Consider the following 20,816-nt stretch of genomic DNA (forward strand, 5'->3'; position numbering starts at 1 on the left):
TCACCTTTGTGGAGCAGCAAGACTCATTAACTAGCAAGCTGTCTCTTTTTCAGTATGTGAGAGGTGGAAGTCAAAAACATCATGCCTCATCCTCTACCCAGAAGAGATCAGGGAGCATGCAGGACCCATAGGCAGCATCTACTTTAGGCATTTCATAGCCAAGCAGACCAAGGAATGCTGCAGCCTGTGCTCTCTCTCTTGGTCTTCTCCTGGAAGAGGAGCTATTTGGCTGTTGTTGACTTGCTTCTGGGTGAGTGAGCCACAGAGAGAAGACAGAACTGTTTGGAGCATGGGTCTCTTCAGGCTGGGTGCATTAATGGTCTCATCAGTGTCCTTTATTCTGCTTGTGACAGAAGGGTAAAGCAAAATTCACATGCAAAACCCCCAGTAATATAATGTATTTCCTCATAAATTACATCTTGGACTTAGGTGCATCAAGTAAGCTTTGTGTGGAAGTCACATAAAAAAAAATAGTAGCCAAATATCCCAGATTCCAACTGATGTGTTGTTAATTTCTTATGTAGTGTGTATTAGAATAAGCAATGGCAGTGCAGTGTTGGATTATTTTGAAGGAGGTTAAAGGATCTCTTGTTCGAAACTGGCTGCATCCCAACTCCAGCCTTTGTCCCTCTGTTTCCCAAGCTAGAAGGCTGTGTGATTCTTAGCTCAGGGAATGCTTCAAGCTCCTAACCAGTCATAAAGCTGAGAAATGCTAACCTTTTCCTGGTCGTTCAGTTTTAAACTTAAGCAAGCACTTAATTTTCTTCATTTTTTTTCCTCCAGAGCATCTTATTCCTGAAAGGAAATGAACCTTATGTGGTCCATATGATATTTTCCTAATAGCTTATTTTCCTGCTGTAACAATTGATGGAAAATATTTGGTGGAGAGAAAAGATACAGTCTGTTGAGTTGTTGCTACTTTTCTGTAAATCAAAACCATGACCCGCAGGAAGAAAACATTGTGAAGAAAAGGCTTAGATAGATCCTTGTTACAAAAACTTCAAATAAAAAGTCCCAGAATAGTATTGAATTCAAATAATGTCGAAATCTTTTTTTTTCTTCATTCGTTTTTTATCTTAAAAAAGAAACATTTTGCTCTTCCAAGTCAGACTTACGGTAACGTCTTAACCACAGCATGCCAAAGCTGTTAGGTTATTCTACAGTTTTGGCAGAATCTGGACGTTTATGCAGAAGTACTCCCTCTTCCAATACAAAACAGAATACTTGCTTGAATATTCTTTGCACTTTTGTCATTTTTAAAGTTCTGTTTAAAGAAAGAAAATAATTCAGCTTTTGGGATTTTTCACAAGAATTCTCTCTGGTATATGATAAGTATCTACACTTTCCAGTGTTGTCTATAGCAAATAATCTTGTGCAGTGCAGTTCCATGCATGGATGTGTAACTGTAGCTGTAATGATGGAGATAGGCATTTACAGAGGATTGGTAGTGATCATGGAGCACTTATTATGTCCTTTTAAATACTCAGAAGTAATTTATTTCTGACTGTAGTAAAGTGAAACCACAAATCCACTGACACAGTTCTGTGTCTCAAAGAAAGCATGGGGCAGAAGGATGGAGAAAGAAGGCAGAAAATGAAGTTGTTCTGTCATTAGTGCCAATTGGAAGCTCAGTGGGAAAAGAGTTCCTTATGTCCACACAAACACATGCCATTGCCCTGTGGGAAACTGTTTGCTGGCATACAGGACACTTGGAAATTAAATATAACCTCTGACGGCACAGTGTTCTATTTGTGATGCTCAGTTGCAGGCTTAGCTTTTCAAAATGTTGATATAAACTTGAACAAGCATAGCACTATATTTATTATTCAAGAGAAGCGTGTATTTGGTGTTGAGAAATACAGCCTCTGTCAGAGTTGCATATAAAGAATGTGAATAACTGCTGTATGTTTATTTTGCTGATACCTCCAAAAGGTCAGTGTGGTGGTTGCTGTCCTGCATGCTTCTGAAGCTTTTTCTGGAGATTCTGATGGTGCTTGGTGAACGTAAGGAGCAACGTTATGTTGTGTTAAGAGCTAGAGAAACTGGTATTAAGTGAAAAGCGCGTGTATGTAACTGTCCTCGTTGGAATATGCTCAGTAAGAAGCTTACTAAAGCAAAAGTGAATTTCTTCTAGAAAGCATCTTTGTACAGAAGCACACACACAGTTGAATCTTCATAATTATCAGCAGCAGAGTAAAGAAAGTAGTTTCTACCTGTGGAGTGCTATCAATAGTAGCACCTGCACTACAAACAAGTCAACAATTGTTTTGGCGTATCTTTGCCATAGGCGTTTTTAGGGCAGGGATAGTAATTCACTGGGTCATGTATCAATGAATTCCAGGCAGATTGGTTTGGTTTTATTCATAGTGTGGGATAAATGTGTTATATGGACCAAATGTAATCCATCCTGCCAAAAGAAAAAATAAAAAAAACAATGAAAAGGTGAAATTTAGATCAACCATTTCCTTTGTCAGTGCTGGAGTTCCGTCAGAAATGGTGTTGCTTAGCTAGGTTTAATTTTGGAGATTGTTTATGTTGCTTTCAGTTTATTTGGGCAGTAGTGAGCCTGTACAGAGTTCCTAAAAAGGAAAGTGTTGTTGAAAGCTGAAGAAAAATGATTATGCAAAGTGGAAGCCATCCAGCTGAGTATCTTTGCTGTCCTTTGCAATAAATACACTGTGTGCAGCTAAAGAAGTGATTGAAAAAACCAAGTTAGGAAAATTGACCTCTCCAAATGGAAAATTCCGTTTAAGAGAAGACCTTTAGGTTAAGATTATCTTAATCTTATCAGATTATCAGAATGCCTAAAATCGTTTCCTTACAAATGGAAACTCTTGTAGGGTCCTGTGTTGAAGAAGCCCACTTCTCAGAAGCAAAAAGCAGCCACCCAGAAAACCCTCGCAGGGGGGAGGACCTAGAGGCTATCTGTGCTATCAGTGAAGTCAGGGCATGAGTCTTTGCTTGCTTCAAGCTCTAACTTTTAAGTTAGTCCTTGGGGCTGGCCATTGGTCCTGCAGGTTTGCCCCTGGTGCAGGGTTCAGGCCCAAGGCACCTCCCAGAGGGATGCAGTCCCTGCTGCAGGCTTCCAGCCAGTGTCACAGCCTTCTCCAGTTCGCTTTCTTTGTGTGGGTTGTTTTTGTACTCTGCTGCAGTCCTTTCACATCAAAGTCAGCGTCCTTATGCTCCTTCCTAAACCACTGCATCATTTCATTTGTCCTGCTCTCGATTTACCCGTTTGTTCACAGCTTTTTTTAAGATGAAACACTGCTGCATTCTCAGTTGTCCACTTCATACCTATTTAAAATGAAAATTGGTCATGTGGAGGAGTCTGATTTTAGTTTCAGTAGCTCAGCTTTCCCTGCCCACCACATGTGTGTGAGCAGATAGCCACATGTCTGCCAAAATTTTGTCTGAAGTAGACACAGTTTTCAGTTGATGTTCCTTGCTGCTTTTTCAGGGTAACCTTCTCTTTTTTCTTAAGAGGCTGCCAAGTTTAATTCCTTTGCAGAGTTGGGCTGTCACTAGCTAATTGCCAAGTCTTTTGTTGAAGAAATAACTCTGTAAACACAGTAAGGAAGAAAAACAAAATAATTCTGCAGTATATCTCTGAACTGCAGCTTTGTGTCAGGTTTATGCTCTCAGATACATAAATGACTGTCTCAGAACATGGCACTTGTCTGTGTTTGGAGTCTATTCTGCAGTTTGCCTCATATGTAAAGAAAAGAGAAGGAATAGTGCTGTGTGAAATGTTAGAACGTTGCTTTGTGATTTAACAGATTGAAGGGTTTGAAGCTGCAGATTGCCCTAATTTCAAAGGTGTTCTATATCCAGATCAGGTAAAGAGCTTCACGTTGTGGTTCCATAGAGAGACCTATATTGTATAGCACAATGGGAAGTGATAAATACCTTATTGTCAGATAAGACTGAATTATTTTGGTACAAAATCCTTAATTCAAAGACTACTTCAATTCATTTACCAGCAGTTACAGGCATTTTTCAGAGGTGTCATTTTAAAAAGTAGTATGCTCCATCATAGTCCAGAGATTGACCTATGTGAAGAACTATACACCTTGAGAATAAAATGGTGCTTGTTTCATAATTGGCTTTGCAATTAATTCCATTGATGCCTAAAGTGCATCTTAAATGATTCACTGCCTGTTGTGACTGAATTCCTTGAAAAGCCTTGTGAAAGAGCTCACAAAAAAAATAAGTCAGCGGTGTCACTATTGGAAGATGTTTTGCAAATCCTCTGTAGCAAACTGGTATCTCAAAACTTAAGTTGGGAAATAGCCTTACTAAGGCTTAGCCAACTTGTGAGTAAACAGAGCTAGTCTCAGTGTTCCCATTTGTGAAACACTGAGATGGAAAACAGCACACATGTATGTTCTGAAATTTTTCCTGTGTTTATAGTAGTTACTCCTGTTACACAACTGAAACATGCACTGTTAGCAATGCATCCACATTTTTTCGGTCTTTCAACGTAATAACCCATGTTTAGTGTATTATAGAAAAAAGTAAAACCGTCTGTTAAATGTTAGCATGAAGCTCGTGTGCCTTGTTTTTAAGGCTAATAATGGATTATTCGCAAAGAAAACTGAGCATAGTGTGCAGTGACTGAGCATAGTGAAGTGACAGCGTGATTTCAGTAATGTGCTGTAGAGCAGTACTCATGGAAATGTTGTTGCCTATCTCAGTGTCACAGAGTTTCTGTACTGCTTCAGTACTTGCTCTGTATGCATTTAAAGTCTGTAGGATCAAGTACGGCTTCGAGGGAGCATCTGATCTGAACCAAGTGATAACGGCTGAATCATAGAGAAGACGATCGTGTTATTTTGTATGATGTAGAGCATCTAGAATAGTATGGAACCAGGCCAGCAGCTTCTCTGCTCATCCTCATTTCCTAATTATAATGGTATTTGTTGTTGTTTGCTTTAGGAATGACTATACCAGAAGAAGATGCTGATGTGGGACAAGGTAGTAAATACTGCCTCGTGGCAATAGGAAGGCTTCAGGTAATGCCAGTCTTTTCTTATGTGAACTACTACAGAAAACATAATCAGTGTTGTGGTTTAGCACCTCCGAAAATAATGTGGCTTGATGTCTGATTGTGCAGTCAGTGGCTTGTTTAGAATGTGTTGACAGAACAAATTGAAAATTTGATTTCAGTATATATATGTGTGTCTCACCCAACAACTGCAACAAAGATGCTCCTGGAATGTGAGCGCATCCCGACCTGATGCTCTGCAGAGTGCGTGGGGATGGGATATTCTGGATGGTAAGGAGCTTGGGAGCGCAGGTGCTGTAATGGCTAAAGTGGTTCCCAAAGACAGTGGTGTGCTCCCTGTTCTTCTTTGATCCGTTCTCTCTTGCTGGCTAATCAATTACTTGAAGAGAGATGATTGCAGGAGTTGGTTTGAAAGTGATAAAGATAAAGCAGACACGAGGCGCTTCACAGATGATGGCTTTTTTTCCTCAGCATGTCATTTTATGCATTCATATGCATTCATGATGCCAGCCAAGGGAACTGTGAGAATAAAATTTTACTTTTTTATCCAGACTGTTGCAATTGATGTATTATGGTTTTTTTTTGTCTGTTGCTGTACGAGTTCTGAGCTGGAGTTAGAGCAGTTGCAGTGAATCTCTTTCACCACAGCAGGAAAGCGAGCTTTTATCTTAGCAGTATGGGGATTCTGCCAGGAGTGTATGTGTTAAAGCTTCTTATGTGATCTCTTGTTGGCCTGCACTCATTGCCATCTGCTATGATGGCATCACTCCTTCTTAGAAGGTAGAATGACCCTTTCTTAGAGCACAGGTACCAAACCTGTCTTATTCAGGGTGACCAGCTGCACATTGCTGGAAGAATTTGCACTTCTGCAGTGTCTCCATTGTGATGGCAGACTTAGGAAAGTATTGCACGATGTTTTCTAAGTTAATCATACTTTTATAATCAGGGGTAATATATTCCACTAATGGAGAGGAGTAAGATATGCGGATTCGTGTGTTAGAGCTGCCAAAAAAGACTATTTCTGAGAAAATTGCATTAGTAATATGGAGTGTCAAAACATCTGTTACGATAGAGAAGGCAGTGGGAATATGTGAGGGAGAGGAGGAGAAGGCTCTGGGGATGGCTTTGATTGCAAAGAAGTCAAGGTGCAGAAATTAAAAGCTATGCTCTATAACAGCAAATAGAAATCTTGCACACAGTTGACCAGCAAATCGGCTTCAAGACAGCAAAACATGTTCTTTTTTTTTCCTTTTATTCTGGGGCCTTGTTAGTCCTGTTGGCTCTGAAAGTTCTAAGATAAAGAGTGGTCTTATTATAGTCCCAGCAGGAAAGGTAGGGTGTAGAGAGGCCTGGTTGTACAGGTTTCAGGCAGAGAGCTGGAAGTGCTTCATTTTGCATGGAGAGCTGTGTCTTCATGATGAGCAGCCACATACTGGTCTAACAGCATGACCTCTGGAAAGCTTTGCTCAGGTTGTTTGAGGGGTTTCAGGTGACGTTTGTTTCACCTGACTGTGGTTATCTGAAAGCTGAGTGTTTGTCTGAGCTGGTCCTGCTGGATGCATTTGCAGATAATGAGTTGGCCTCTTCTATAGACTGGCCTTCCTATCCTGAAATGGCAGGCTCAAATTGTCATTTGGGAGGCTCTTGTTCTTGGTTGACAAGGGCAGGAACCAAGAAGCCTGACTTCAGCTCAGTCCTACAAAGTGAGATGAACCCAATCTTACTTTTGCCCTCCCTTATTGGGAACTTCGGATGTATTTGTTTTCCTGCTGTGCTGTTAAGCCTAGGAAGGTGCTATGGGATGAGCTAATTGCACTGCAAACTAGCATTAATGGCAGGTCTGTGTCATGTATCTGTGCTGTCGTTTTGTTTACAGCTTTCCACGGTAGTTAGTAATCTGCCAACAGATTTGTTCTTCAGCTGCACAAACGTGAGGTGGGTCTTCTATGGACTAAATGCTGTGGACTTGATTGGTCCTAGGTAACCAGCTCTCCGGTGTGCATGGACATGAATGGCATGTCAGTCCCAACTGAGTTCTTGTCAAGGCACAACTCTGATGGAGTCATCACCTTTGTCGACCCCAGATGCATCAGCGTCATTGGCTACCAGCCCCAGGTCAGTGAGCCCCGTCATTGCTGACATGCATTAGAGCTAATGAGGAGAATCCTGTTTGCACATTAAAATTGAAAGCAGCAAAACGTAAAACATCTGTAGCTAACAATCTATATGCCATGAACTGAATGCTGTTCATTTTTCTATGCTGACCATGATTCTGTAAAATCTATTTTTCCCCTTTGTTAAGAGGGTTGTCTCTTTATTCTTTTGAGATCCAATTAAAATCCTAACAGCAAGATGCTTTAAATCTTGCACAGCGAATACATTCTGTGACAGAAAGTTAACAGGGCTTGGAGGGAGTTTTAGTCCTGTAATTCTTAACTTCTGCCAGTTTCTTGAAGAAGAAGAGATCATTTATGGCATTATTTTCCTTTAGACTGACATCCTGCTCCTCTCAGCAGGAGTCTGCTCATAGAACTGAGCAGAATAATAAATGAATTTCTGACTACTGTGACCCTCCCTCAGATAACTCTCAACACTTCTATTTTACAGGCAAAAATCATATCTTACTCATTTGTTTTTTCCATTTATATTGATTTTAGGTAGTTTTATAATGACTGATGTTTCACAAAAAATAGTTTTAGTAGAAGATTGGTCTTTTCAAGGCACCATTTCACGGGTATTGGAATTAATGCTTGTTTGTAAACTCATATGTCTGTGGAACTGTACAAATATAATGCAAGATGTGATGCCTACAGCTAAGCCTACAAATCTCTGTGTTCTTCTTTGATTAACTGAGTAGTCCTGTTGAGGATGATGGATCCAGCATCTGCAGGGGTTACTTACAGATCCGTGCATGGAGTTGTGTTGCAGTTTGGGCTTTTTACACAATTTTGTTTTACTTTTTACATAGTTTTTGTTTTATTCTAGGATCTTCTGGGGAAAGACATTCTAGAATTCTGCCATCCTGAAGATCAAAGCCATTTGAGAGAGAGTTTCCAACAGGTACTGCATCTTGTTCCTTTTCTTCTGCTATTTATTTACTAACTACTCTGTTATTCAGAGAAATAGTTTTTATTTTACATTCCAAGGTACTTTTTTCCATTATCCAGGAGAAGGAGCTGCAAAATAGAAGGCAACCTGTTGATCTGTTAATAAACAGTTAAGCTGCATAAACCATAGTTTAAGCTGCGGCATCTGTTGGCTCTGTTTTCAGAAATAAATCACCTGCCCCACCTTCCTGCGCATGTGATGGTGCAGCTCAACATACATGATGGCTTGCTGACACCAGGGTTAAGGTCCCACTCCTCATTTCTGCCATCCCTGACCTCACCACCCTTCCTGCTACCCTGATGCCATCACAGATAGACTTGCCTGTTGGGTTAGCGAAAGGACTGTGTGATTTTGCATAGGAGGAGCTTTCAGATGGCTCAGCTCCCAGAGCTCCTTGCCTGATGGCACCAGTGGTGTAAGAAAAGCAGTAAAAACACATATGCTGTGATTCAGTAAAGCCCAGATGATTGATTCCACTAATTCATCCAAGAGACAGTGACAGAATGCTGCTAGATAATAACATGTCAAACATCCGTCTGTGATTGTCTGAGTGCAGCCTGGGGCTCAGGAAGGCTGAATAATGTTCTGGTTAAAGGCTCAGTCCTCACTGTGTGCTTGCTGAGATTGCACCAGGCCACAGGGGCTGCTGCTGTATCCTGGAGTCACTTCCTGGGGACTCTGCTGTCACTGCTTAGCATTGGGCATGTGCATAAGTGACTTGCCTGATCAGGGATTTGTGTGATTTTCAAGGTCATGCAGAAAGGCAGCAGGAAAAAACCCCACAAATTAGAAGTGAACATTCCTCTTCTCTCGACCTGTGTCCAATCTATGAAAATACTGTGCTGTTTCTTTAGCAGACCGTTCCTCTTTCTGTATATTTTTGTTCAGTACGGTAGCAGTGTGATTGGGGCTGTTATTTCAATCATGGAATAAAAGCCTGATGTAAACAGTTCAGCTATGCACCAGGTGGTTTTTATTTTCTAAAGAATGTAAAAAAGTAAAGGTTAAACATTCACTTGGAATTTCTTTTGTGCTATTTTATTTGTCTGCACTGTTGGAAGACAGTTCACAATTTTCCCATCAGTGATCTCAATGCTTTATATATTATTACAGAATTAATGTTTGCTTTATTCATACTTCAGGACAATGGATCAGTGCAGTTTATTTTATTATTGTTAGTTTGGCCTTAGAAGTCTTTTCATTAAAAAGGTAACTGATTTCCAATAAACCATTCTTTGTTTTTTTCCTCCCCCAAACCCTTTAAAACTTGATATTTTTAATTTGCTGGCAGTGCCAGAACCAGGTTTGTTCATAACAGGGGAGGGGAGGAGGGAGGGATGGGTATGCAGGTTTTGGTCAATTGCCAGCATCCATCTCAAAGATTTTACTTCCTTGGGAAAATAAGTTCATTCATCAGGGTGGGAAAATCGGGTCAGAATGAGATATTCTCAAGGCCAAGATCAACAAATAGAGCTTAGTATCAAAGGATCCAGAATACAACTATTTGATATCCAGTAGGATACTATTCAGATTGGACACTTATACAAGGTCTGGGTGTGGTAGTAAAAATTTCTTGATTAAAGAATGTTGCGCATTGAACTCAAACTACAAAAGTTTTTGGGTTTTTTTATGCCTTATGATTCATTATTCTGAATTTTTTTATGCCTTATGAGTCATTATTCTGATTTTTTCTGGGCAATAGTAATACTTTTTGCACCTTTTTTTTTCCCCTGTATGCTTTCCATTCAGTCCTGTAGCCAGCTGATCAGCTTGAAATGACAAAAACAGAATTGCAACACATTTCCTAACCTAATTACTTGTTGATGGAGGCGCAGGGTTTTCTGAGATAACTGCTTGTAGGAAGTACAGTGGACAAGGATAGAGAATCCACAACAAGATGTGCATTTGTTTGCATTAGGCCTCCCTTTTCCTTGCCTGAGACCTGGCAGCGGTAGCTTTGTGGAAGAGTATTAAAAAATAAACAGGGAGATCCTAGGTGAGTGCCAGCGGAATTATTTTAAACCATCTAAGCTTTCTTCTGACTTAAAGCCAGGGTTATTAGATAATTCATACAGTGCAATTATAGTGCCAGGGTGCAGGTTTTGTTTCAAGCATGCTTCTTCATCTGGATGCTCATCAAAGTGAAAGAGCAATCCAGGCCCCAGAGTCTGGAGCTGGCACACTTGTTTCTGGGGTTGCCTGGGCCTTGGACCTCATTGCTCATTTTGAGACATTGTTGTGTCACTTTCACTGCCATCAGTGCCTTTGGTTTTATCCATCATACTGGGAGACTGATGGTGAAATTTGGCACCTGATTCCCAACTTTTGACTTCAGTGAAACTTCAGCTACCAAAGGCAGAGTTGGAAATGATCACTGCCAGATATCTGACTTCAGACTTCCTATAAGCTCGTATGCTGCCCAATAAAGAATTAACTATCCATTTTTATTCATTAATGCTATTAAAATGGGCAGTGGCATATTGCTCTCCACATTCAAATGCTGGCTCATCATTTCTTCTTGTGAAGCCAAGAAACAATTGTTTCTTGCTAGCAGTTTGCCATCCTCTCTTTTTAATTTTTGGTCTGCACTCATGGGTGCTTTTCTCTTGATTTATTATGGGACCTGTTTCTTTTCAAATTCTATTTTGGGTTTTCTCAGGAACAGTCTTTGCTTGTGATGTGTGAGATCTGACTGGCTTTGTGTAATTACTGGAACTATTTCTAGAGGATATTCTTGTTTATTTATCAGCTTTAAATTGCTTCTTTTGGAATGGTCTGTTTTAACTTCAGATATCACAGAAGTAATCTTCAGGGCTCATTTCAGCAAAGCACTGCAACATGTGCTTAACCATAAGTATGTGGTAAATTCATTTATATTCAATTATGCCCGTAAGAGCAGTTTAATTTAGCACATGCTTAATTCCCACTACATTTGGAGCTCAGCACACTGCTGAGTATCTTGCTGAATTAGAGGCAAACCTCTTTTGTCTTTCTCTCATCTGTGGTTACATCTATCTTTATTTACCTGTTTCTGTCCAACATAATTGCTGACTTCTGTGCATCCTTTGGAAGTTCTCATTGCCCTCTGTTCAACATCCCTGCAAGATCTTGCTGGGTCTGTTCTACACTGAAAAATTCACCTATACATCTAAGAGGTCATGAGTATCTCCACTTCTTTTTTTTTTTGTCTTTCTCATCAATTTTTCTCTAATTAGTTATCTTTCTCCATTCAATTATTTCCCTCTTCTTTTTCTTCTGTCCTCCTAATTCGGAATAATTACCCTTCTCTAACTGTTTTCTTCATTCTGGTTTATTGCTTCTTGACAAAATGTAGTCAGGTTCTTCATCCTTACTCCTATCTTTGTCTGCCTTATCTTAGGCAATTTAAATACTGTTTTTAAATACTGCTACCTGTTCATTTGTTGGCAAAAATAAGGTGTAAAGGGAGCTTGTCAGCATTTGGACAGGAAAACTTATTATAAGGAAACAAATGTACAAGATAACGATGATTTTTTAAGGCATTTGCTATCATTAGGAAGAGGCAGCGAACAGAAGAGATAAGGGAGCAGATGCTTAGCAGAGCCCTAGCTAGGTGGGTGCCAGACCAAGTCCCTGAACTGAGATTTCTGAAAAGGAACTTGATAGGCTTTTCTTGGGTAGTCTTTCTTAAAAATAGCTTACAGCTCCTGCTAGCTTTGTGTCTTGGAGTCTGCACAATACCTGTGTTCTTGTGCTTCAAGGGCAGGGCATATGTTAAAACTTCTACTGTGGAGTTATGAGCAGTTGCTTTGACTGGGAGTCCATTTCTGAGTAATCCTGTTATTTAGTGCAACAGTGATCAAGAAGCGGAATCATGTCAGGATGTGGCACCAGGTCACCAACATCCTATTGCTCTCTCTTACCATTGAAACAGAAGAGAATTGCAGTCTGGAAGATGGGCTGACACTTGGTGGCTGTCTTGGCAACAGAAAAGCTTGACTGTGTGAGCAACGCTTCGACATCTTTAGTTCTGGAGCAGTTCTGTCTTTAAGGAAGATGATTCCAAGTTGTGCTGGGGTAGTTGAAGCCCCCCATGCTCTTGTGCACCCCTCTGACAGAGGTTAATGCCCTGAGACCACAAAGGCTGGATGAACTCAGCTACCGCTGAGTTAACACCCAGAACCCTCCATCAGTTACTCATGTTAATAAGCAGGCACAAAAATCGTAGTGAGAGAGCACCTGTGTTGGCTTTGCACTCCATGGGAAGGAGAAATAGTAGAGTTAAATCCCACGGGGAAATATAAATCAGAATCCCCATGGACAGACTTTGACAGGTAGAGGTGCTCACTATGTAATATTTAGAGCGTGTCAGGATCAGATATTAGTCATCTGAAGACAGATTTGGGCTTGTAATGTGTTTGGGGAAGGAAAAAAAAACAAATAGTCAAAATAGTCACATACGGTGTCTACAAAAAGGAAAAAGAAAACATTAAGTATTTTCCTAAATGTAGTGTGATTTAGTATGTCACACACATGAATTGTACAGCTAGATACTTAAGCAGAAAAGCAGACAGGCAACCTCACAAGAAAACACATTTTATGGACTTCTATTTCAGGTACAAAGTTTAGTTTATGATATACATATTTAAAAGATGCCTCAGTTTGGTTCCTGTGGAAATATGTATTCTGTATGGAATGTTTGGTAAATATTCCATATTAAAACCTTCTTAAAGCTTCCCTCTTGGGATAACAGCACAACCTGTTGGTTCCTGAATCTGTATGCTCTTTATAAGGCAGGAGTGAGTGTCTTATGTAACAAAATGTGTTTGGGGGGTTAATTCTGAAAGAAATAGCTGCAAACATCTTTCAAATTTTGGTTATTGTCTCTTTGAATGAAGAATTGTCTTGCTTTGTCCATAGCTTTCTGTAATTTAGGTTCAGAACACTCTGGTTTCTGCTGCTTGTTATTCATTTGCACAGCACATAGCAATCTCCTTTTATTAACCTTTCCAAATGGTTTTGCAGGTTGTGAAACTGAAAGGTCAAGTCCTGTCTGTGATGTACCGATTTCGTACCAAAAACCGGGAGTGGATGCTGATCAGAACCAGCAGCTTCACCTTTCAGAATCCTTACTCCGATGAGATTGAATACATCATCTGCACCAACACTAATGTAAAGTATGTGCCCTTCCAGGTGCTCATCTATGTGCTTTGGAAAGAACCGAAGCATTACTTTTTGCTGTTCAGCAGTGTAAATGCCCATTCAGGTTTTTATGTTACTAGCCACATTTTGTTTCTCTGTACCAATCTGTAGCAGAGCTTTTCTGCATCACCAGATCCTGCAGCATAGCTGCTTCTCTCATTATCCTGCGATGCTTCCAGGCCTTGGCTGCACAAGGAGAATCCTCACTTATCTTTGTTGTCATTAGGCAGACCCCTTGATCTCAGTCCAGGCTGCTTTAAACTAACACAGAGCTTCCGGCAGCAGACCAGCTGTCCTGATATTGGAGAAAGGTTAGCCTGATTCCTAAGCCAAAGAGAAAATTACATGTGTGCTTTAATAAGTATCACGCAAGAAAACAAGACTCCTGCCTCTTGTCTGCTGTGATCTTACTGTTACCCTGGCTATCTTCTCCTTGAGCCCTGCTTGCTCTTGCAGCCTATGAAAGCAATGGCAATATGATTTCCTAGTAGGCTGAAGTGGGAAGGGCTACTCCTCTACTGTTAACATCTGGTAGAATATCCCTAAGTATGGTGATAGATCCAGCCCTTCATACGAAAAGGGGAATGGAATCATCATGTATTTGAATAAAAACTTCCAAAAATCTGTCATTGGACTTTTTAGAAGGAGGTTGAATTAGTGAGTGTCTCATTCTGCAGCTGATAGAACTGCTTCTAAGGAAAAGTCTGGCTAGGAGTATAGCAGGGGTCTGTCACTGTTTAACTGAGCAGAGAAGATTTTGGAGCCAGCAACTGCAGAAGCTAATCTGGTCTTGATAAAGCTGTTGCTTTTGTAGTTGTTAGGGTTTTTTTTTTTTTTTTTTTTTTTTTTTAATGTCCTTTTTATAAATATTTCCTCTTTCTAGTGTAAACTTAAACTATTTCTAAAACAAAATCTACTTCTGGTCTGACCAGGGTTTTTTGGTGGCTTATTTGTTTTTCTTTTTTGCCAAGTGTTTAACTTTGAGGAAATTATTAGATTTAAAATCTCTACCTGTTGGACTGTGTAATGGAAATGCTGAATAAGCAATCTACCAGTGGAGATGCATGGTGAGAATTCTACTTGGAAAACCAAAGCCCCAGGGTGTTGGCACTTCATCTTAGAAATCTCATAAGTGTCTCTGTGTGCTCCCTGACTTGCTGCTGAAGAAAGGTATTTGGCCATGACACCATGACACATACCTGGGGTGGAAGACCTGTCCTTTCAGCATCTTGAAACCCATCATTAGAATCAATTTGCTTAGATCTTTTGTGCTTTAAAAGTTAGATTTAAACAACCAAACAGTTCATTGAAAAGAAGTGGCCTGAAACCAGGGATGATCATCTTCCTGATACTTCCTGCACTGATATTTCCACATTTATGTTGCCCCGTATCTCTTTTCAAAATGATTTGTTTGCAAAAAAGGCCAGCAAAGTAGATGGTAATTGCTGCAGTCTGTCCTAGGATGGCTTAATTGTGCTTTGTTCCCAGGAGTCCACAGCTCAGAAGGTGGAACTGCAGACTGCATTGTGTTTACTCTGGGAATGCTTCTTTCTGAGAGTTCTCTATACTGTTCAGCTTGGCATTGCAGCAGTCACTGAGATGAATAGGATTGTGCCAGATTCTGGCTCCTGTTATATTTCTTTTGCTGGGTCTGAATAACAACCCAGCAATGCTGCCCTAATATGGAAGTTGCCTGCTGCTACTTTGACAGTGGATGTTCCTTCTTTTCTCTTGTGTTGAAAATGTTCTGGTCCTATGGCAAGATACAGCCCATTATATGTCTGCTTTTGAATGGGAGAAAGAATGCATTATTCAAACTGTTTTCTGCTTTTCTCCCTGTGCTCTCACACTTCTCAGACAGATGTCCAAAGAGAACTCACTGTATTGTAGTGCTGTTCCAGGGATATATCTTTGCTTTTGCACATTTGGGATCATGTTTTGACTTGCGATTTCTTAGATGCCTTGAGACATTATTTGGCATGGTAACTGCTGCCTTTTGCCTCCTCGTTCAGCTCCTGCTCAGGCTGGCAGTTCAGTGCTGTTGACCATCCAAATATGTCAGTGGCTGCAGCCATTGCTTTGGGTCAGGCAAAGTGCTTCACCTGGAGACCAAGCACTGCTGCCTTCCACCGCACAGCTACATGGAGAGACACTTTATCTCTTACTATGATAATGTGGCCAGCTCCAGGATATACAAGCTTGAGGGGAAAAAAAATTCAACAAGCAATTCAAAAAAAAGGCAATGTACACAACAAATCTAGGTTTAAATAACTTTATAACAGAAAATAATTAAAATCACACGGCATACATCTTTCCCTCTCTCTCTCCATTCATGGCATAGCTCTCATATTCTGTTGGTCAGCAAGCAGTGTTTTCCCAAAAGACTGCAGAGGGCAGTGGTGGATCCAGTTGTGGAGGGATTCATTGATTATTGTTTGTTTTGGTTTTGCTTTTCTCTTTTCCCCCTTTTTCTGCTCTAAGGATTTTCCTTTAGAGCTTCAAACGCTCAGCTTTCCAAATCTGCTTTTGGTGCAGAGTATATTGGGAAATTAGGTTCAAATGTTCACTTAGTTCCTTGCAGAAAAAAAGACAAGAAAACTCTCAGTTTCACTGAGGTACAGTCATCCAAGAGAAACTTCCTGGAGAAATGAAGCATTTAATGTTTAGCATTTGTGCTGTGTTCGGCTGAAAAGTCACCCGTCCAACCACATCTTCCTGTGCATTTGAGGCTGTTTGATTTCCAGAAAGAAATAATAATTGGGATTAATGTTTATCTAACAGAAAGTACGCAGAGCAGCATTTGAATGAAATAATCCATCGTGGTGACAATGGAAGTCTTGAAAAACAGGGAGATCAGATATTTTTCTGACTTCTCTGGAAATACTGATGTTTTAATTTTTGTCAACCCTGAAGTCCTGTGTTCCTTTGCATGCATTTGTGAATCCTCCAGATGCCCTGAGTTTCCAGGTTCTCATCTTGGAGCCAGCTGGCTCGGGTCACTGCTGGAGGCAGCCTGCAGGATGAATCAGCCGTGCCTGGGGAGAGCTGCTCCCTAGTTCTGATTCTCTGGGGCCAAAATGCTGTTGAGACCAATTCTTCTCTCTTGGGTAGGGATGCTGAAGATCCCCATGCCATCTGTGGGCTGCCTGATCCATCATGACATGTGTAAGATGGGCCCTTTCACAGCAGTGACTTGGATACTAGACAGAGAGGAGTTTCAAGACTTCCTGAAAGAAGACTATATGAGGGCAGTCTCAAGATTTCTATTGCTGCCTTTTTGTCCAAAGCAGGGAAATGTGTGTGCCTTTCTATTGCTTTGATGCCTAAAAAAGCAACAGGTTGTGTTCCATGTTTATATGGAGAGATTAATTCAGCTGAAATCCTCTTCAGTGTCCACAGGAACTGGTTCAGAATATTTCCTTTTCCTCCAAATGGAAGTAAAATTGAATTAACTGCCAAAAAGCTTCAGCTTTGCAAAGGGCTTTCTTGCTCAAGCCACACACTGTCCTGGTTTCATACTGGATCAAGGGGTGAGCCTGGAATTCTGCAGCATGGGCTGGAATTGTTGACTTGGGCGATACCTTACTTGCTGTGTTGGGTAACACATAGAGCCCAGAACTTTCTCTTCCATTTACTCCTTTAAGGTGTGAAACCAAAATAGAAACCAAAGATAGTTTGGCTTTTGGTTTCAAAGTCCAAAGGTTATGGGATCACAGAATCATAGAATTGTCAGAAGGCAGTTTCAGTTTTGCCGAAACTGATAGCATGTTTCTGTTTGGTACCACCTCAAAGAAACAAGCTGGCACCCCATGCCTGAAGGGATGTGTGTCTGCTGCCATTCCATCAGCAGGGCTGGTTGGGTGACATGCCCACAGCAGCAGTCTTCAGCTCTCCCTGGTCAGATGCTCCAGGAACTGCAGTGTGGCTCCTTTCAGGCTTCAGACATCATTCAGACTATCTACACAGTAGCAGCAAAGATGCTAACCTGGCTTTGCATTCCAGACTTTGATGCAGTGTAGCTTACACAGAGCTCAGGAAGAAACACTCAAGTATTTGGTGTTTATAGGAAGTGGATTTAGTAGGTTGTTCACTGAGTTCTGTGCTGTTAACACAGTGTGATAGCTGTAATGTATTGCATGAGTATGGTATGAATATTTAATAAGTATCAGAGATGATAGAGAAGGGCAAAGGAGCACTGAGTTACAGGACTGCCTACAAAACAAATAACTGGTGAGCATGCTGTTTGGTTTGGCTCATTTGTATGTATATAGCTGAATCAAGAAAACATGCTTTCTACGGAACAGAAGAGACCTAATGTGCTGTTTATTGACACACGCACCAAGGCATTGGTAGTAAAAACAAATGAAACAGTGTAATTAGCTTTCACGTTAACAACAGGATTTGATGGGTGTTTATTATCCACAGGGCGGTATTTAGAAAAACTTCCCCATAGATTTACCATGATTAAATTACCTCCCATAGTTCTGCTGGAAGAGTGTGCATTTTATGCTTGCAGAACAAAGAATTTCTTCGCGTTCCAGAGGTAATTTTTTAGGGATTCTCTGTTGGCTGAAGCAATGTGGAAAATCCATACTTCTTTGGTGACCTGGAGGAATGACATTTTTGCTTGTTACTCATGGCACAAAAGTGAGTCTATGTACTATGTACTCTACAAAGTAATGCTAGCAGAATGTGTTTGGCCATCTGCTCTGATCTGGTGTGTTGCAGGTCACAGATTTTTGTCTAATTTGCCACTGAGCCTAATAGTAGCTAGTGCCTGTGTGAAGAATTACATGGAAAAGCAACAAGTCAGGACTGAAAGGCATCAAAGGGTGGAAAAGGTTGGAGTGATCCTTCCATTGCTGTCATGTTGCTCCCAGTCTGTTTTATTTGGTCTCAACGTTTGTCTCAGTCCTTTGACGTGTGACCAAAATTATATCCTAGCTATCTAGAGCTTTGAAGTCCACAATCTTGCTATTTTGGAACATCTTGCCTGCTGTAACTGCTCATCTGTTAGGTGACTTTTTTCTTCAGAAAGAAGTCAGAAACATGCAGAACTGCAACCACTGTCAAGTATCATTTGCAGCTATCAAGCTCGTTAATCCAGCTCCAGTGTTATCCTCATCTCTGAGTTTTAGCATCATTTTGAAGGGTTTATATTTCCTTTGATAACTAGGCAAAGAGCATCATAGGTACAGCGTGCATCCCTAAGCTAGGAGTAATCTTGCTGATTGTGACCAAGTGACAGAAAGCAGCTTTTACTAGAACGTGCAGAGCATTCAGGTAATGTATCTGTACAAAGAAAATCATGCATTGGAGGATGTAATCCGCAAAAGACAAAGCATTTAGTCACAAAATATTCCAGTTCCACTTCTGTGCCACTTAAACCTTTAACCAAAGTTCTCTGCAGGGATTCAGATATTCTTCTGTGGGAAAAACCAAGTAGCATTTTTAGAGGGCCCATTCCAACATTTTCAAAGTCAGCAGAGTGCCAGAAGCCGAGTGTTGTGTCCTGTGTTATCAAACAGTTACAGAGTGCATGTGGATGAGCTGCTGAGAATGGGGTTTGAATGGCAGCAGTGTGCCTGCTGTGCTGGAGCTCAGTGCTGCCCTGAGCAGCTCTCACACTGCAGTCCCAGCTGGGACTTGGGACACACATGGGTTTGATGTGTGAATTTGTCTTTTCCAATCTTAAAAAGCGAGTGGATAAAACGGTTCAGAACATCACTGTGCTGGGTACATGACAGCTATAAAAAAGATGCGTACATTTTTATAAATAATATTTGTGCATATTGAATATGAGTATCTCTGAGTGGTCACCACCTGCTTGTTGTCCCTACAAGTCTTCATCTGTAGGAAATGTCACCTGTTGGTTATTTCTTGTGACTTCCAATTACTTTCTCTGCTGGTATTGCTAATTGTTGTAGTTAAAGAACAGTGCCTGATGCTAAACACAAATCAAGTGCATTTCAAGCATCTGCAGATGCTAAAGTTCTTTGTTCTGGCATACAGCCCCCAAAGTTTATTGGCTCTGGCAGTTTCTTCTGAAGTATTTTTCTATTACTGCTGCACATTTAATTTTTTCCTAAGTTCATATAATTGGATTAAAGCTATTACTTCCAGTGATTCTTATCTCGTTTGAACAACTGACATTTTTCTGTTTGATTAGCTCTAGCAGGAGGCTTGTGTTTTCTGTAACATTTGTCAACACAGATTTATTTTAGGTAATGCTTTCATTTACATAGTAGTACAAATTTATTTCTTGATGTTCACCTCCTTAAAAGATTTCAGAAACGAGATAGGATGTGGACTTGGATCCTTAGGAGAGTAGAACTGAAGAATATTAAAGAGATTTTATTACAAAGGTTTTATATTCAGTTCTAACTCATCAGACTGTTCCATGTGCCATTCAAACAGGGTTCTGATCACTTTTTTCTTATTAACTGGTGTAATGTATTGGTGTTGCTGTACTTTTCCTGTTTACTTCAGCAGGATCAGGGAAGAGGTTTGGCATACTCATCCTTAACGTGAGGAAGATGTTCGTGATGGTTAAAAGTGAATCCTTAAGTCATGTATAAGGAGGTTATGTTCCATCCTCCATTACCTACCCATATTTCTGTGCCGATATAGAAAAACTTCATGTGCCATATCACATTCTGTGATGCAAGTGTTCTGAGTGTAAAAGCTTTCAAAATGGATGAATCTCAGAGGAAAGGACTTAATGCCTGAGAGACATTTCTCTCAGTATTAAATAGAAGCCTGCGGCTGCCTGTTTTTCTGTATCTTAATTGTTTTTTGTAACAACATCGTTTTGTTTCCTTTGCAGGCAGCTTCAGCAGCAGCAAGCAGAACTTGAAGTACATCAGAGAGATGGGCTGTCATCCTATGATTTATCTCAGGTGAAGTTTCTCAGTACTTTTTATATTTGTGCCTCTAATCTTTTAAAATGTAAAGCATTGGCAGATTTCAGCAAAATGAAAGATGCCGTGTGACCCTCCCTGAACTCCTTTTTGTGAGATGTGTTGGAGGGAATTACCTTCCTCTGTGCATCTGTACAGGTGCCTGTTCCAAGTATACCAGCTAACGTTCATGAGAGTGGGAAGTCTGTGGAAAAGCCGGATGCTATCTTCTCCCAGGAGCGAGATCCTAGATTTGCTGAGATGTTTGCTGGCATAACTGCTTGTAAGTGGTGTTTAATTTTTCACCCTGTTTTAAGTTTGGTTACATGATGTGGAGCGCAGCCATGAGAGAATGTGCTGCATGACAGAGAAATTTCCAACAAGGTCAGTTTGCAGCACATTTCCAGAATTTGGGGTATTTCCCCCAAAGATGTAAAACTCAAGGGGTAAGAAGAGCTATCATGTGGCCAGTTACTTATTGCTGTTCATTTCACAAAGGGATCTTAAGCATTGTTCATAGATGTTAAACATTCTGAGCAGAATTTTCAGTTTCCAAGTATATATTTTCTTTCTTAGATAGCAGATGTGAGTTCACCTCTCTAAATAGGCATTGATCAAGAAGG

General features: G+C 40.5%; 1 protein-coding gene across 6 annotated transcripts in view; it reads left to right on the forward strand.

The window, feature by feature from the left end:
• Nucleotides 1-20,816, forward strand: part of ARNT2 (aryl hydrocarbon receptor nuclear translocator 2) — a 93,215-nt gene that overhangs the window by 56,519 nt on the left and 15,880 nt on the right. For all 6 annotated transcript variants that reach the window (XM_048955980.1, XM_048955984.1, XM_048955979.1 and 3 more), the window contains 6 exons: nt 4,936-5,012; nt 6,986-7,120; nt 7,991-8,065; nt 13,118-13,269; nt 20,121-20,193; nt 20,353-20,476. In XM_048955980.1, the coding sequence (XP_048811937.1) occupies nt 4,936-5,012; nt 6,986-7,120; nt 7,991-8,065; nt 13,118-13,269; nt 20,121-20,193; nt 20,353-20,476 (636 nt within the window). The remainder of the gene's footprint in view (nt 1-4,935; nt 5,013-6,985; nt 7,121-7,990; nt 8,066-13,117; nt 13,270-20,120; nt 20,194-20,352; nt 20,477-20,816) is intronic.

This window comes from Lagopus muta, chromosome 10 (assembly GCF_023343835.1).
Source record: "Lagopus muta isolate bLagMut1 chromosome 10, bLagMut1 primary, whole genome shotgun sequence".
Taxonomy (NCBI): Eukaryota; Metazoa; Chordata; class Aves; order Galliformes; family Phasianidae; genus Lagopus; species Lagopus muta.